The following is a 17,529-nucleotide window of genomic DNA, read 5'->3' on the forward strand; positions in this document are numbered from 1 at the left end:
ATTATTATTATTAATTATTATTAATGAATGTGGTTTTACTGCTATTTTAACATTTAGAGTCATCGCCAAAAAAATAACTTATTTGACAATTTTCACCTGTTTCAAGTAAATTTTCACTTGAAATAATTAGAAAAATCTGCCAGTGGAACAAGATTTATCTTCTCATTTCAAGCAATAAAATCTTGTTCCACTGGCCGATTTTTCTACTAATTTTAAGTGAAAATCTACTTGAAACAGGTGAAAATAGTTTTTTCCAGTGATGAGTCTTGTTTTAAGTGTAATGAGATTTCTTTTTACTAAAAACAGACATTTTAACTAGAAATAAGACAAATATTCTTGTTAAGATTTTGAGTTTTTGCAGTGATCCATGTTACTTATCCTGTGAAGGACAGAGTCATATTGATAAGTTCAGAAAACTGTTTTTATTGTTGTGTTTTGATGTATTTGATGTAAGCCCAGTGGATATTTAAAGCTTACAGAAGGCTGCATTTAACTGCTGCTATGTCATTCCTGCAGTATTTCTGCAGGTGTTTTGGTCAGTGCTATTATTTGTAATATATTATATTATTTGTAATCAGCACAAATTATCTGTCCCCATATGATAAAATCCACCATCCCCCCTGATTTTTTTTTACAACTCGAGTACTGTGTGTGTGTGTGTGTATATATATATATATATATATATATATATATATATATATATATATATATATATATATATAATATCAGTTCATTTTGGGTTTGATGGAAAAGCAACACCTCTCAAAGAAAAAGGGCAGCGAGAGGCTGGAAAAGTACGCTGGCGTCCCGGAGGAGCGTCCCGGAGTTAATTAGGTTGACGGGCGACAGGTCGGTGGGTCACGTGACTGGGTATAAAAAAAGAACTTCCTGGAGAGGAAGGTTCACCCGTCTGGGAAAAACTGTGCCAAAGACAACTACTGTGACACGATTTCACTGAGGTGAATAAAGTCACCGAGAGAGTCCGAAGAATCTGGAGAAGTCTCTGTACGCCGGGGACCGTCCGACGCAACGTTCGTCATGTTTGTCGAACATGACGGTATACGAGGCAGGAACATTCACTTCCTGTCCTCGAGGTGCACCGCCCTGCGTGTCTGAGATCTTTCCCAGCTCTCACAGATCTGCCCCGACGTAGTAATGACCCGTTGATCTGGGTCACATGTGTGAAGCTGGGAGGCATGTAAAGCACGCAGGACTGATGGAGCTCCAGGACCAAAACCGGAGGCCCCTGGTGTGAGGGGGGGCGTCTGCAACACGGGCAGCTCAGAAATACCAACGATATATTAGGGATGGGCAGTAGGGGTGGGTATTGGGAAGGACCTCACGATACGATACGCATCACGATACTTGAGCCACGATACGATACACATTGCGATATCCCGATTATGCGATATCCCGATTATTATATTCTACATAGTTCACCGAAAAATGTAAAAATGCATTACACATCTTAAAATCCAAGTTGTATATATGTTTTATTATAACTATACAAGCTAAAGTTGCAACTTATTTGTATATGTTTTTCATATTATTTACATCATATGAAATTAACATTAAATTTAGTATGAGGTTGCTTTAATTATGTGGCAAATGATAATAAACACAAGAAAGATGGAACTAAAACCAAGGACAGGCACAGTGATCAGTCAGTATAGATATAAATCCATAAATAAATAAACCTCTGTCCATTATTTTTCATTTTTTAAGGACAGGCAATTGTGTTATATAAAAAATAAATTATAAAATGAAATAAAACGTGAAATAAAACCTGAGCTCAGTGCAAGGCCCTGCCAGGGTTGGTAGAGAGTGGCAATGCCCAGGACTGTCACTTAGGTAGGAGCACTGGGTGATATAATGGGAAAAAAATCGGGGATAAAAAAAAAAAAAAAAAAATCGATATTCAAATTTTGAATATCGATATTGAATCGGCTGGAAAAGTATCGCGATATATTGCCATATCGATATCTTTGCCCACCCCTAATGGGCAGTATGGACTAAAACATTTATCACGATAATTTCTGGCATTTATCCCGATAACGATAAAAATGACGATAAAAAAAATTAACTCCACCTTTGTAACTATAAATCTATCACCACATTCAGTCTTTGGAGCCCCCAAAACACTGCTCTAAAAGAATACTAAATGCTACTAAACTACACCAATTAAATTGAATTAATAAAAACCAATTAAATGAGTTACACCTGTACTGCAAAACTGGAATGACTCAGATCCGCCATGTTTGTTACACAAACACGTCATACACAGGAATTTATCCTTCCCTCTCTCTTTCAGGCTCATTTCTTTCTTTCTTTGTTTCTTGCTCATTTCCTTCCTCCCTCCCTCCCTCCCTCCCTCCCTCCCTTCCTTCCTTCCTTCCTTCCTTCCTTCCTTCCTTCCTTCCTTCCTTCCTTCCTTCCTTCCTTCCTTCCTTCCTTCCTTCCTTCCTTCCTTCCTTCCTTCCTTCCTTCCTTCCTTCCTTCCTTCCTTCCTTCCTTCCTTCCTTCCTTCCTTCCTTCCTTCCTTCCTTCCTTCCTTCCTTCTGCGTGGATTTAACGTAGAACCATAATTTAGACTTTACACAAAAACATCATCAATGGGAATTTATCATTTTTACCGTGAGATACAAATTCTTACCGTGGGGAATTGTTTGGACGGTTTATCGTGAACGGTAAAATATCACCCATTCCTACGCTATATGCAGCGCTATATTAAGTAAAGCAGCAAACACCCCCCTTGCTGCTTCTTCTTCCTTAGTTTAAACATCAGAGGTGTTTTCTGTTGTGAATAATAATAATAATAAAAAAAAGGGTTTCTGACAAATCACAAGTCATTGCATTCTGATTTTATTGACCTTAGACACAGTAACCCCCCCAACAGGAAGTGGGGGGACACCAGTGACACCGAGGGGGGAACGATAATAAGATACACAGGGAGGACAAACTACCGACACGTCTAGAGAGGGAAGGGATGGAGAGGAGAGAGGTGGGAGGAAGGGCTGGGGTTGGGGTGGGGGGTGGGGGGGGTGTCAGCCTTGTAAGTATGTCCGCATGCTGACACTGATTCAGTTAAGCATGCCACAGGTGAAACAGATAGGGAGATTCCTGGAAGGGGTCTGAATTTGCTGCAGATTGGATGAAGGTTCTGGTTGTGGTCCTGCACCCCAACCCCCCCAACCCCCCCTATCATCCTGCATCGCGTCTCTTCCCCCATTACGTTTCACTTACTTAAGAGTCTCATCTTCCCTCATACTGGAAACGCATCACTTTCGCTACATAAGAATGAGCAACGACCGGCCGGACGTCCTCGCTTACGGTTAATGTGACTCCCGGAGACGAAGCTCAGCAGCTAAATATGCAACTTTTTCTGACAGGAAACTGTTTTGAGGAGAGAATTATTGGGCAGCTGAAGAATTTGATCACTCACTCCCGGTTTATTGAGTAAGCAACGGGCACATAAATTACAATTTAAAAGCATTTCTTTAAGGTCGGAACAGTCATTTGTCGGATTATTGTGCACTCAGTGGAGTGATTTCTGACGCTGTGCCTTGAAAAATAACCTCCGCTTGTCGCGGCTGTTTCAGAGAAGTCTAAAGATGGAAATGCAAACATTTGGACAACGATGGAGATAAGAGTGGGGACTTTCAGCTTTAATTTAAGAGGTTTCACAAAGATGTGAGATTCAGCATTTAGGATGTTTTTTACTGAAGGACGTTTGGGACCCAAATGAAAACATGACCTTAACTGTAACTAGGGCTGCAACAACGAATCGATAAAATAGATAAAAATCGATTATTAAAAGCGTTGGCAACGAATTCCATTATCGATTCGTTGTGTCGCGCGATTATTACAGTTTTAACTAAAAGAAAATGTGCTCCAATACAGCAGGTCTCATCATTTTATTTTGAACACTGCCAAAACTCAAAATCTTATTAAGACTTTACCTTAAAACTTAACTAGAACTTAAAATTTGCTTGACTGCTTGACACAAATTAAAGTTCAATTGAAACACGTGGGAAAAACACCTAATCTTTTAAGTGATGTGTGTTATCAGGTGTAATGGCATTTTTAGGTTAGAAATAAGAAAACTTCTGGGTAAGATCCTTAGTTTTTTGAATGAAGGCAGTGAGAGAACAAATTGTAATCTTCAAACAAATCCTGTTTCTGATTTGTATTTTTCTTAATTTTTTATAATTCATTTATCGTTGTGACAGCTCAGGTCCCTTTTAAACAAAGTATACCTCTTTTGTGCACTTTATTTTTATATATTTGGCAGATGTAAAGCATACATGTGTATGTTTTCTGTGTGAGTCCCTTTAGTTTTTTTTTTTAATCAATACTTTAAAAGCTCAGGGATGTTCAAGGAGCAACCTGTTTGTGAACTTTCTGAAGATTATCTGCACTGTGAATAAATGGTTGGAATTTAATGCTTTTTTTTTTTTTTTTTATCCAATTCATCGATTAATCGCAAAAATAATCAACAGATTAATCGATTATTAAAATAATCGTTAGTTGCAGCCCTAACTGTAACCCCGCTCTCATGGGTTGAGGTCAGGTGACCGACCGAACCATTTAAGAGTATCTTTTATCCTTTTAGAAAGTCTTGGGTGGATTTAACGGCACGTATTGGGTCATCGTTGTCCAGCTCCGGTAAGAAGTTCAGTCCCATCGGTTTTGTAGCATTTCTCTGAATGTGAGCTGACAGTTTAACCCCATAGGCCGTATAAATCAAGGTCACGTGACCCATTGGTTTCTGAAGGTTTTGAAGCCTGTTTTACTTCGTAAAGGGAAGTGAGGTGGTTGGCGCTTGCTTAACCGAAGCACCAACATCCTTTACTTCTGGGTTGAGTCTCATGCAGAACTTTGTTTCGCTGCAGTTCCTCGACTGACCACTAGGTGCTGGCTGCAAGAGCGAGTCACTCTCCATCCACTACCCTTTTAAACTTAAAGGAGCTTGAGGCCGGTTTGTGGCAGGATTTATGAAAAAAATCCGTATACATTTTAAGTTTTCTAGTAAAAATGTCAGATGAAGCGTTCCAAACCCAAAAGAATGATTCCTCTAGTGTATCTCTCCGTTGCCTTGAACAGGCTGTGTGCTGCAAAATGTGCTGCAATTCGGTCCCGAATTTCCCGCGCTGTCCTGTGGATGTGACGTCACATGACGCTGCATGCACGTTCTCCCCGTTCTCCCGTGCCGGCTTCACTGTTGGCTGCAGTACCCCCGACGGCCGTCGTGGGGAAGGGTGGCGCTAGAGAGTCTCATTTCTTAAAAGGAGCCTCAAGCTCCTTTAAGAGCAGAAATAAACATACCGTATTTTCCGCACTATAAGGCGCACCTAAAAGCCTTTATTTTTCTCAAAAACCGGCAGTGCGCCTTATATATGATCATTACGGTAATTTCTGTTACTGTAGTCAGGGGGATTGTGGGTAATGTAGTTGGTGTCGCCGAAGTAATGGCACTAAAAACATCAGGAATCATCACAGACGTTCAGGATAACAGCAGCGACGCTGACTCGCATAATGGCGACTTTGACGAGACGGAGCAAAGCTGGTTTTTATTTTGTTAATAAAGTTTGACATACGGTACTTTTCTTCTTGTTAGTTCTTTTTTTGCATTTGCTGTAGGATTTTGTAGCATTTCCTGTAGTGCAGCTCCATCAGGTAGATACATAACTCAACCCCAGCCACTATAGTCGGTATTTTACCAGATATTTAGTGCGTCTTATAATGCGGTGCGCCTTATATATGGAAAGGGTTTTAAAATATGTCATTCATTGAAGGTGCGACTTATAATGCAGAAAATACGGTATTTACAATTTTTGACTCAATAAGTTGATCTTTTTTTGTACCACAGCAGGATAATTTGTATAAAGGAATATATATATATTTCTAATATGACCGATTGACAGTCGGCTCAGCCAATAGCTAGCTGCTATCAGTTCCTCATCCGTAATCGTCGCGCCATCGTTCTTAGCCAAGCAACCCAGCCTCCGCCGTAAACATCTGCCGGCACATCTGCATGTATTTGGGCGGGGTACAGAAAGACGCAAAGCTAGCTTTGATTGACAGGCGGTGGGTATTAGGGATGGGCGGTATGGACTAAAAAATGTATCACGATAATTTCTGGCATTTATCCCGATAACGATAAAAATGGCGATAAAAAAATACCAATTCAACTCCACCTTTTTAACTATAAATCTATCACCACATTCAGCCCCCAAAACACTGCTCTAAAAGAATACTAAATGCTACTAAACTACACCAATTATTACACCACTCTGGTGGAGACCTCAGCAGCAGCTGTTATAATAATGTTATATATAATAATATATAATATATAATTTAAAATATATAATAAATTACTTGTATTGCCATCCTTTGCGCTCACTGTTTTTTTGCAGACTCTGCATATAATAGATGTTTGCTCCTCGTCACTCTTTTAACAACGAGCTCCTCGCTCTCAGATCTGCCTTCCGCCATGTTTGTTAAGGCTGATTTATGGTTCTGCGTTAAATCGACACAGAGCCTACGGCGTAGGGTACGCAGCGACACGCGCCGTACGTTGCGCATCGCCGCGTACCCTACGGCCTAAGCTCTGCGTCGATTTAACGCAGAACCATAAATCAGCTTTACACAAAAACGTCATCAATGGGAATTTCTCGTTTTTACCGCGAGATGACAAATTCTTACCGTGGGGAATTTTTTTGACGGTTTATCGTGAACGGTAAAATATCACCCATTCCTAGTGGGCATGTTCCCATCAGCTCCTCGAGCAACACGTGACCTAATGCTCCGTCCATGATTTTATGCAGTCGGTAGTTTAACCCTACACATCTCAGATTGTATCAGGCGCCTTCTGATACAACAAACACCAACAATACACGCCCATACCATAACACGCCTCCACCGTGCTTCACACACGTCCTCTGCTTTGGAGCCGTTAGACTTTTCTCTTCCAATTATTCTGATCCGGTTCCAGAGGATGGAGGACGTAGTTTTTATGTGTTGTGAAGCTTCTGTACTCACATGAGGACGAGTATTGATTGTAGACTAGATTGCCGAGCTCACTGGTCCTTTCTTTTATTTTTAACGGCTCCCGGCTGCTGATTCGGCCACACCTAAGCTTTTTGCTCTTTCTCCTATAGATGTAAGTCATTTTTATTGTTTCCAGGTTATTGATCGTCTCCTTCATGTGCACCTAGATCACCTTGGACTTTTAATTTGCAGCTCCAATCAAACAGCTGTCGGACTGAAGTTATTAACTCGATAAAACTCCAGAGCTTTTATTTGCTTTCCTAAATGCTATTTTATTTTATTTTATAAAACCTCTTAAATTAAAGCTTAAAGTCATCTTCGATGTTTGTATTTGAAACCCACTGTAGTGTATTATAAAAGCAAAAGTATTAAAACGCTGCCATTTCTGGACCTATATATATATATATATATATATATATATATATATATATATATATTTATTTATTTTATTTGTTTATATTTTAAATTACATTTTATTGGATTATTTTTCAGCTATTTTATTTTTTATATATGATGCGACTGGAGAGCACTTTTAATTTCGTTGTACATAAGTTATAATGACAATAAAGAACTATTCATCTATCTAAATGTACATTTCTACAAAAAAAAACAACTAATTGCTAAAAGTAATTATTTGCAATCCAAAGAAAAGCCATTTGCCTACAGACTGTATACATTTGGGTTTAAGTTTATGTAGATCTCACTTTTTCCCTCTCATCCTGGAATTAATCTAATGAATAAAATAAAAAGATCCCTGAATTCTTTGTGAAATCAGATCTCAATCGAATGCTTTTTCTCCCCCTTCCGTAACTCCACCCATGTCAGAATCCAGTGAGTTAGTAGAAGAAGACAGAGAAGGCATTTCAATCTCAGATGGTCAATAATGTCTAGCAGCACGCAGTCATTGGAGACGAGGAGGATGCAGCACACTGGCTCTCACACAAGAGAGTGTCAACCCTACCTGGGGCAATCTGCCACTAATGTCCTGAAACACTAGTCTACAGAGAGAACAGAAACAGCTATTGTCAACCTGGTCACTCTCACACACAAACACACACACTCTCATGATCACTTTGGTACAAACTTGCTCACAAATGCAACAGAAACAAACCCCAGAAGAGTCTACTCGTGACGGTGATTTGATTGTAGATAATGTGCCGAAATTATCATTTTTTTTAAAGATTCAGTTTAGTGTAAAATAAATAAAAACGTGGAGCAGCGATGAATCAGAACGGCCCAAACAGTACACGCCTCTGTGGGTTTGATCCGCGCCGTTTCACAGTTGACAACCCACGGGCAAAAAAAGGAGGAGGGAAAACGTAGGTGACGGGTGACGGGGCAGTGGAGGAGAGAGAGAGAGGCGTACTTACGTAGAGGTCGGCCGCTGCGCCGTAAAAACCATCCTGATAGGCCATCACACTGAGAGGGAAACAGACGGCAGAGAAGAGGAGGAAGAGGAGGAGGAGGAGGAGGAGGAGGAGGGAGAGGAGGTAGAGAAGCACACAGGAGCGGTGGTGGGACGTCCAGACGAAAATGAACAAAAAGAAAAAGATGGGTGTGATGCGCCACCGTGTGGGCAGTGCAAAAAACAACAAACAGGAGTGACGGTTACAGGGGGGGGAGGTGAGAAAATAGTGCCAAACAGATTGTGAGAAAGAGAGAGAAGAGAAGAAGGGTGAGATTATTGCACACCGTGCAGCATGCAACACTAAATACCACCTCTTTGTATATGCTTCACGTGTTACTAGTCAGCCGGGGTGACATCGTTTCATTATAATAAACAAGGAAATGGTATTTCAGCTCAGCAAAAACCTGTCAAATTCAATAACGCGATGAGAATCTGGTCGAGCGGAGAGCATGCACGATTACGACTATGACTCGGCTGATAACGGGTGAAGCCGTGCGTTGGAGGGGAGGCAGCTGGCTAACTTCTGATTACAGTGTGGCGAGTGATGTGCGGCGCCAGCGGCTGGCGTTTACCCCGGGTACGTGGGGATGGCCGGCTGCGGCACGGCGGCCCGGACCGCGCTGTAGACGGGCCGGGCGCGGCCCCGCAGGTGGGCGCCCCGGAAGGTGGCGGCGGCGGCCGCGGTGGAGGCGGCAGCTGCCGCTGCCGGGTACGGGAACCCGGGAACTAAACCGGGACACACAGAAAACACAAACACACACAGCAGAGAGTCACTTCCTTTATTCATCACTAGGCCTGTGTTGAAAAAATCGATTTCCCAATTCTAAATCGATTCTCATATTAATTCCTAAAAAATGTCTAAAGATCGATTTTTTTTTCTTTTATTTATTTATGTATTTTTTTTTTCCATCATTAGATTACAACTTTTGGTTATTTTTTTGTTTATCCCCAAAAAAGGAATATTTTGTTGGACACGAGAATAACTGGTGCCATGTTTTTGCCTTTAAATATGTTTAAAGGTATGAAAACATTAAAGTGTTAGGTTATAATTGCATAAATTGTCTATATTTCATTACTTTATATACTGTCTTGGGGTTACATTTGCAAAAAATGATAAAAACCAAATGCTCAAAAATTAAAAACCAAAATAGACCGAAAATGGAACAAATAAAAACAGAATGTGGGAAAAAAATAAAACCGATTTAATCCGTCTCTGTTTCCTCCCTGGATCTGTTTGGTAATTCTGACCCACATGATGTTTCTGAAAGCAGTTCTATCAGCATTCTGGGAGATGATTGGTCCTTACAGCATCATTAGCTGCCAATACTTGCTGTTTAATCTCAATATAATACTAGTAGTAATATTTTGCAGAACTACAGTCATATAATTCATGCAACAGCTCAAAAAACAGTTTTAATAACACTAACCCAAATCAATATCGGAATCGAATCCAATCAAATCTTGATAATCGATTCTGAATCTTAAGAATCGGAATCGAATCGATTCATGACAACGTCGCTTCTGGAGGGAGACGTCCACTTATTCATGTATTAATACATTATTTACTCAAAATAAAGGGAAATAAACTGATTTCACTTTATTACTGTTGGGGTCAGTAAGTCTGACCAACAACAAACCGGACTGTGCAATAACTTTGTGCAATATTTCACAACACTTATTTATTTTCTATTCATATAATTCTATTTATGGCACTGCATTTTTTTTAAAATCTTTTTATCTTTATATGGGTGTTTGAAAAAAAAAAATATATATATATAAATATATATTTTCTGTAATGTAAAATTTCATACATTCTGGATTCATTACAAATCACCTGAAATATTGCAAGCCTTTTATTATTTTAATATTGCTGATCATGGCTTACAGCTTAAGAAAACTCAAATATCCTATCTCAAAAAATTTGAATATTCTGGGAATCTTAATCTTAAACTTTAAGCCATAATCAGCCATATTAAAATAATAAAAGGCTTGCAATATTTCAGTTGATTTGTAATGAATCCAGAATGTATGACATTTTTTGTTTTTAATTGCATTACAGAAAATAAAGAACTTTATCACAATATTCTAATTTTCTGAGACAGTCCTGTATATGACAATGCTGAATGAGTGAGATGGAGACGTCAATTCCCCCGAGGGAACCTCCCAAAGGGATTAATAAAGTCGTCAAACCTGAATTTACATTCAGTTTTCTCACAACAGAAGTGAACTTTTACACAGAATGAAAAGAAGTTTCATGCAGTCCAGTTTGGAATAATTCAATTTACTGATTAATTGTAATTCACTTAATCCAATTTTTCTAAGAAAGTCCAGAATCAAAATTCATATCATGCTAATTCATTCACAAAAAACAACAACAACATAAAAATCTGCCTTGCTAAAGGGCAAAACAGGCTGCAAACCCAGAAAAGTGGAGGTTAATGGCTGAACAGCAGGTACGTTCACATGATCTAATTCATTCATTCATGGTTTTTTATTTCACACGGTGTTTCTGGGCTCGTGCAGCCTGAGGAGACTCGGGAGCAGAGGTCTGCAGCCGCACTCCTTTTCAATAAATTGGTCATTACTAACACAGGAATACCTTTTTTTAATTTCTAAACACTGCACAAAAGAGAGAAGAGGCTTAAAGCTAGTCAGGGAGGGGAGTAATGCTCCTTCTGCAGCATAAGAGAATGTTCACGTGTTCCTCCAAGGGTTATCAAATGCACTTCTAGCTGGTATTAGAAGACATTCTGGATGGACACAACCCATTCTATTCCTATTGCTATATGGAGTTGTTTTATAGTGGACACCAATATTTAAACTATGAAATAAAACATGGTATCTTGTCAAGATGGGATTTATCTGATGGAATACTTCTTAGGACTGTGTTGAAAAAAATCGATTTCCCAATTCTAAATCGATTCTCATATTAATTCATAAAAATCGATTCATATGTCTAAAGATCGATTTTTTTATTTATTTATTTATTTTTTCTTCTTTTATTTATTTATGTATTTTTTTTTTCATCATTACATTACAACTTTTGGTTATTTTTTTGTTTATCCCCAAAAAAGGAATGTTTTGTTGGACACGAGAATAACTGGTGCCATGTTTTTGCCTTTAAATATGTTTAAAAGGTATGAAAACATTAAAGTGTTAGGTTATAATTGCATAAATTGTCTATATTTCATTATTTTATATACTGTCTTGGGGTTACATTTGCAAAAAATGCTAAAAACCAAATGCTCAAAAATTAAAAACCAAAATAGACCGAAAAAGGAACAAATAAAAATGGAATGTGGGAAAAATTAAAACCGATTTCATCCGTCTCTGTTTCCTCCCTGGATCTGTTTGGTAATTCTGACCCACATGATGTTTCTGAAAGCAGTTCTATCAGCATTCTGGGAGCTGATTGGTCCTTACAGCATCATTAGCTGCAATACTTGCTGTTTAATCTCAATATAATACTAGTAGTAATATTTTGCATAACTACAGTCATATAATTCATGCAACAGCTCAAAAAACAGTTTTAATAACACTAACCCCAATCAATATCGGAATCGAATCAAATCGGATCGAATTAAATCTTGATAATCGATTCTGAATCTTAAGAATCGGAATCGAATCGATTCTTGACATTTTAATCAATCCCCAGCCCTAATACTTCTAGAGTTCTGTTTTATGCCTATTTGATGTCAATTGGAAAGCTTCAAATGAGTATTTTGGGGGGGATTTGTGCCTATAAATAAACAAAACATTAAAAACACCTTAATGTTGATGTGAATAAAGCGAGTTGTGTCTCACCTGTGTAAAGCTCCGGGCTGTACATGGCTCCAACCATCGGACTCAACTTCCATCCGGCTGTAATCAACAAAAAAAAAAAAAATAACGTTTGAGCAGCTTTCACTGAAATCAGCAACACACTCTGGTAACTAGTGCATTTTGTCCCAAATATCCTGCTGCTCATTAATAACATTTAAAACCACATAAGTGTTCATCTGTGTATGGGCCTCAGAGACATTTTGATTAAATTGACCTTTTGTCAAGCCCCGCCCCCGTTGCTAGGGGGGCTAAAACTGTCGTCTCTCCCGTCCACTTCCATTGAAAAAATGGGGTTTTATATCACTTTATTTCTAATTAATGTATCAAAGAAAATCAACAGCAACTAGATATAAATAAAAAGAAACACTTGGTTTTGGGATGAAATGTATTCCTGTGATTCTCTCTGGGTGTCACTTTTCCCAGTGCCCCGAGCACACCGCCTTTATAACCATTATAGGATAAATAAATAAACGGTTTTGCGGTTGTAGCTATGGGTTCTAGCTGCTGCCGAGCCGACGTTGTTTTGGAAGAAATACGGATCGGATTACTGCCAGCTTGGGGATAAAAATATGCTGCACCCTTTTGTTCCTTTTAAGCTGGGCATACACTGTGCAATATTTTAAATCGTTTGATTCAGCTTCATCTCACACTGCACGAACTAGATTGCGGAGTTCAAAAGTTCACAGCCCAAGATTTATGGTCCCACACTGTACGACCCGATGCTCGGATGTGACCCGTCTGCTCACACTATAGGATCATAATCCTCCCGTCGGACCTCTGTGTACTGGAACTTGAGGCCAGTTTTGGGGCAGGGGTGGGCTGTGTCCACCCAAACGTGCGTCCTGCCCACCCAATCAAAGGTTATGGGGATCCTTTATTTTTTTATATATATAAAAAAAAGTCCCCAAATATCTGTACTGTTTCTGATTGGGTCGGCACTAGGGGTGGGTATTGGGAAGGACCTCACGATACGATACGCATCACGATACTTGAGCCACGATACGATACACATTGCGATATCCCGATTATGCGATATCCCGATTATTATATTCTACATAGTTCACCGAAAAATTTAAAAATGCATTACACATCTTAAAATCCAAGTTGTATATATGTACATCAGATGATAGTGATGGATCTTAAAATCCGAGTTGCACGTTCATCAGATTATAGTGACAATTCATGGGACAAACTGAGTCAAAACAATGTTTTATTATAACTATACAAGCTAAAGTTACAACATATTTGTATATGTTTTTCATATTATTTACATCATATGAAATTAACATTAAATTTAGTATGAGGTTGCTTTAATTATGTGGCAAATGATAATAAACACAAGAAAGATGGTACTAAAACCAAGGACAGGCACAGTGATCAGTCAGTATAGATATAAATCCATAAATAAATAAACCTCTGTCCATTATTTTTCATTTTTTAAGGACAGGCAATTGTGTTATATAAAAAATAAATTATAAAATGAAATAAAACGTGAAATAAAACCGGAGCTCAGTGCAGGGCCCTCCCAGGGTTGGTAGAGAGTGGCAATGCCCAGGACTGTCACTTAGGTAGGAGCACTGGGTGATATAATGGGAAAAAAATCGGGGATAAAAAAAATAAATAAATAAAAAAATCGATATTCAATTTTTGAATATCGATATTGAATCGGTTGGAAAAGTATCGCGATATATTGCCATATCGATATTTTTGCCCACCCCTAGTCGGCACTGCGCATCATGTTTAGACACAACAATGAACGCATACCGTAAAAGTTGTGACTCGGCAGAGGGAAGTGTTCCGAACAGCACAGAGGCTAAAGGCTGATTTATGGTTCCGCGTTACACCAACGCAGACCTACGGCGTAAGGTACACGGCGATCCGCACCTATGTGGAAATGCAGTCTTTTTTTCTGCTATTAAAACATGATTTGTAATGTGAATTTGCAACACTTAAACTACAAATAATAGTTTTTGACGTGACATCAGAGATTGCGCATGGTCTCTGCGAAAGGATGAGGCAAATCGGGTCGTAGCAGGACCAGGATTTCAAACACGCTTGATTTTCTTGCAATCACACGATTTGTGATTGGGAGCTCGTTGTGAGGTGTTAATCTCTCGTCCTTACCCCACGTTTACTGCACGAGGCACGAGCAACGATTGGGTCGAAATCCGTCCCGATCTAAAAAATAGTCGCACGACTGGAAAATCGCTTCAAAACAAGCCGACAATCGCACAGTGTCTGCCCGGCTTTACTAATACAAAGTTAAAAAAAAATAATCCAGGGATTTAAATTTTGATGCAAGGCAAGTAAAAACTACACTTTTTCCATTAATGTGAACGAGAGAGACATCTGTTTTGTCCAACCGGACATTCTGATCCGGATGTCGCAACGAAAAAAGGATTTTTCTGATTGGTCAGTCAGGGACCAATCAGAAAGCTGACAAAGTGTCAATTGGAGAATATAATTTGCAGACGGCAAAAAAAAAAAAGAAGTGCTTTAGCGCCACCTCGTGGTCGGCTGTGTTATTATATGGAGACACGCTGACTGAAGGTGGCACGTCTGTCAAAAGTCAAAAGTATTCACATTCATTACTCAGGTAGAAGTATAGATACTAGAGTTTAAAAATACTCCTGTAGAAGTTGAAGTATCAACTCAAGTTTTTTACTCAAGTAAAAGTATAAAAGTACTGGTTTCAAAACTACTTAAAGTATAAAAGTAAAAGTAATGTAAGGGGGAAAAAAGCCATTAAGGAAAAAAGCCATTGAAAATGAATGTATCTTAGTATAATGCAAATACATTAAAGAAGCATATATGTGTACTATTGAGCATTAACATGTGTTTCAGAGAGCAGGAGATATGATGACTAGTTGCCTATAAGTATTGTAATGGTGCAAAAAGTCAAACTTCAGAGGCATGTTATCATTTATCCTAACCTTTATTGGAATGTACATCCAAGTTTAGTTGCAGGAATCTGAGGGAACGGATGTAAGAACAAAACTGGACAAGAACATCTGAAACAACCACAACCAAATTCACTCTATCCGGATGGAGCAATTTAACTGGATAGTTTTTATTTAAAGGCCGAAATTAAATAGAGTAACAAGGCTGTTTTTAAAATGTAAGGAGTAAAAAGTACAGATAATTGTGTGAAAATGTAAGGAGTAAAAGTAAAAAGTCGTCTGAAAAATAATTACTCCAGTGAAGTATAGATAACCAAAATTTCTACTTAAGTAAGGTAACGGAGTATTTGTACTTTGTTACTTGACACCTTTGGAACTCGTGAGCTTGGAGTTACGGCCTCCGTCTCCTCTGAGCTAGTAACGGTGCCTAAGAGCAACATACGTCTAAGTGAGCAACATGTATTACCGTATGGTAGCGCTGCGAGGCCTTCTCCGTTGGAGTACGGTGTCGTCATCTTCTTGTTTGTCATCACTCTGGCTGTGGCGTTATTGACCTGGACACCAGACAACAGGGTTCAGGGGGGCAGCGTTACACAATCCTGGAGATAAAACGAGCACTCAGGAGCTATGAAAGTGCTGTATAATCACTTTGTGTATTCACAGACTGTAGCGACATTCCGCTTGTTTTTTGTGAGGTGTCATTATACTCCTGACAGTTTTTTTTTTTTTTCCTTTTCTTTTTTCCAACTCGAGTTAATACTTGTTTACGAGCAGCGATTGTATTCGATGCATGCGGTTCTTTTTTTAAAAAGGAGAAAAAACAGAAAATAAGGATCCTGGTGAGTAGTCAGGCAGTTTTTGCACACAAACAAGGCAACCGTTGGCACACAGAATGAATAAAACGAGATATTTCAGTGCAAATGCATTCAAAAGGAATTAAAATAAATAAAAAAAATAAAAAAAATCATAATCCAAGACCATTATATTGCTGCGGAAAAAAAGGAGGGAAAAAGAAGGTGAATTAAGCAGCAGATTCATCGGTCGAACACAATGCAAAATAAATAAATAAAAGACATCAAATCGAAAGAGTTCATACACAAATAACATACAGCCAGTCTGGAGCGCATTACATCACCAGAGGTGAGCAAAACCAGCCAATCAGCAAGCATCAGATGCAGCAGGAGACCAATTAAAAAGAAGATTTTAAGCCCTCCTGATCGAATACACGTCATACCAAAGGACGAGGGAGAGGAGGGGGAGAGAACAACAGAGAAAGGACAGAAATAGAGGGATGCAGAAGGAAGGAGGTGCCAGTCCACGTGAAGAGACAGACAAGCAAAGACACGAGGCAACAGAGAGTGAACGATCCATCCAGATGTGCAGTTTCTTCTAAACGAACGATAAGAAAAGGTCCATAAACGTGAACCCGCACGCGTCTGGCCGACGCTGCCTACGCTGGATCTGAGCGCGAGAGGTGATGGAGGGGTGACGGATGGTTCCAGAGTGAGTACAGAGAGAGAGAAGAGGAGGCTGGATGAGAGGCAGAGAGGATGGGGGATGCAAATATCACTCCTCAAAAAGAAAAGAAAAAAAAAAGAAAAGGAAAACAATAAATAAATTTAAAAAAAAAAGGAAATTAAAAAAAGAAAGTTCAGACCTCGGCGGTGAAACACGGCCGGGCGTCTCAGATCAGTGCAACACATCAGAAACAACCACCAGCACACGCAGTCCAGAACCAAAACGCATCAAAAAGTAAAAAATCAACCTCCTCACAGAAATCAAGGAACACGGAAAAGCTGCTGCCACTGCTAGAAAAGTCTCCTGGGATGATTTCAGGGCTTTCTTCTTTAGTTTCTCCACTTTCTTAATGGTCTCAGTGTTTGTGTGACGTGAGCAGATTTATATATGTGTATATATATGTGTTTGGGACGCGGACTGTTCATCCACGTGAGAGTGCACACAGCTTTAATTTGAACATCAAGCCTGCGCAGCGGCACTTTTTCGACAACAGCCTACAAAAAAGTCAGTACAGGAAGTGATAATCAAGCACCACAGCACGCCATGAGATACAGACAGCTACCATCCCCTCTCCGGTAAAAAGCTAACATAGCACTCATGCTTCTGCATGCCGTCCAACTAGAGTGCAAGAATGCAGCTATTAGCTGACACATGACACAGAGAGATGACATAATAGTACTAATATGGCGTCATACAGATGACCAGAAGAAGAGTAAACCATGCAGGATACAGCTCTGGAAGTAAATGCTGAATGCAGTTAGAGAGGTGATTGGAATGAAGGCATAAGAAGTGGTAGTCAAAGTCGTTGCACTTGCAGATAGATGCAGTACA

General features: G+C 39.3%; 1 protein-coding gene across 5 annotated transcripts in view; it reads right to left on the reverse strand.

Moving 5' to 3' along the window:
• The window catches only part of rbfox2 (RNA binding fox-1 homolog 2), an 84,654-nt gene that overhangs the window by 8,857 nt on the left and 58,268 nt on the right, over positions 1-17,529 (reverse strand). For 2 of the 5 annotated variants that reach the window (XM_061737488.1, XM_061737797.1), the window contains 4 exons: positions 15,647-15,734; positions 12,263-12,319; positions 9,031-9,199; positions 8,421-8,469 (listed from right to left, as the gene is read on the reverse strand). In XM_061737488.1, the coding sequence (XP_061593472.1) occupies positions 8,421-8,469; positions 9,031-9,199; positions 12,263-12,319; positions 15,647-15,734 (363 nt within the window). Of the gene's footprint in view, positions 1-8,011; positions 8,049-8,420; positions 8,470-9,030; positions 9,200-12,262; positions 12,320-15,646; positions 15,735-17,529 lie in introns of all 5 variants that reach the window. The other 3 variants (XR_009783923.1, XM_061737578.1, XM_061737665.1) reach the window with 3 other exon arrangements.

Source organism: Cololabis saira, chromosome 1 (genome assembly GCF_033807715.1).
Source record: "Cololabis saira isolate AMF1-May2022 chromosome 1, fColSai1.1, whole genome shotgun sequence".
In the NCBI taxonomy this organism is placed as follows: domain Eukaryota; kingdom Metazoa; phylum Chordata; class Actinopteri; order Beloniformes; family Belonidae; genus Cololabis; species Cololabis saira.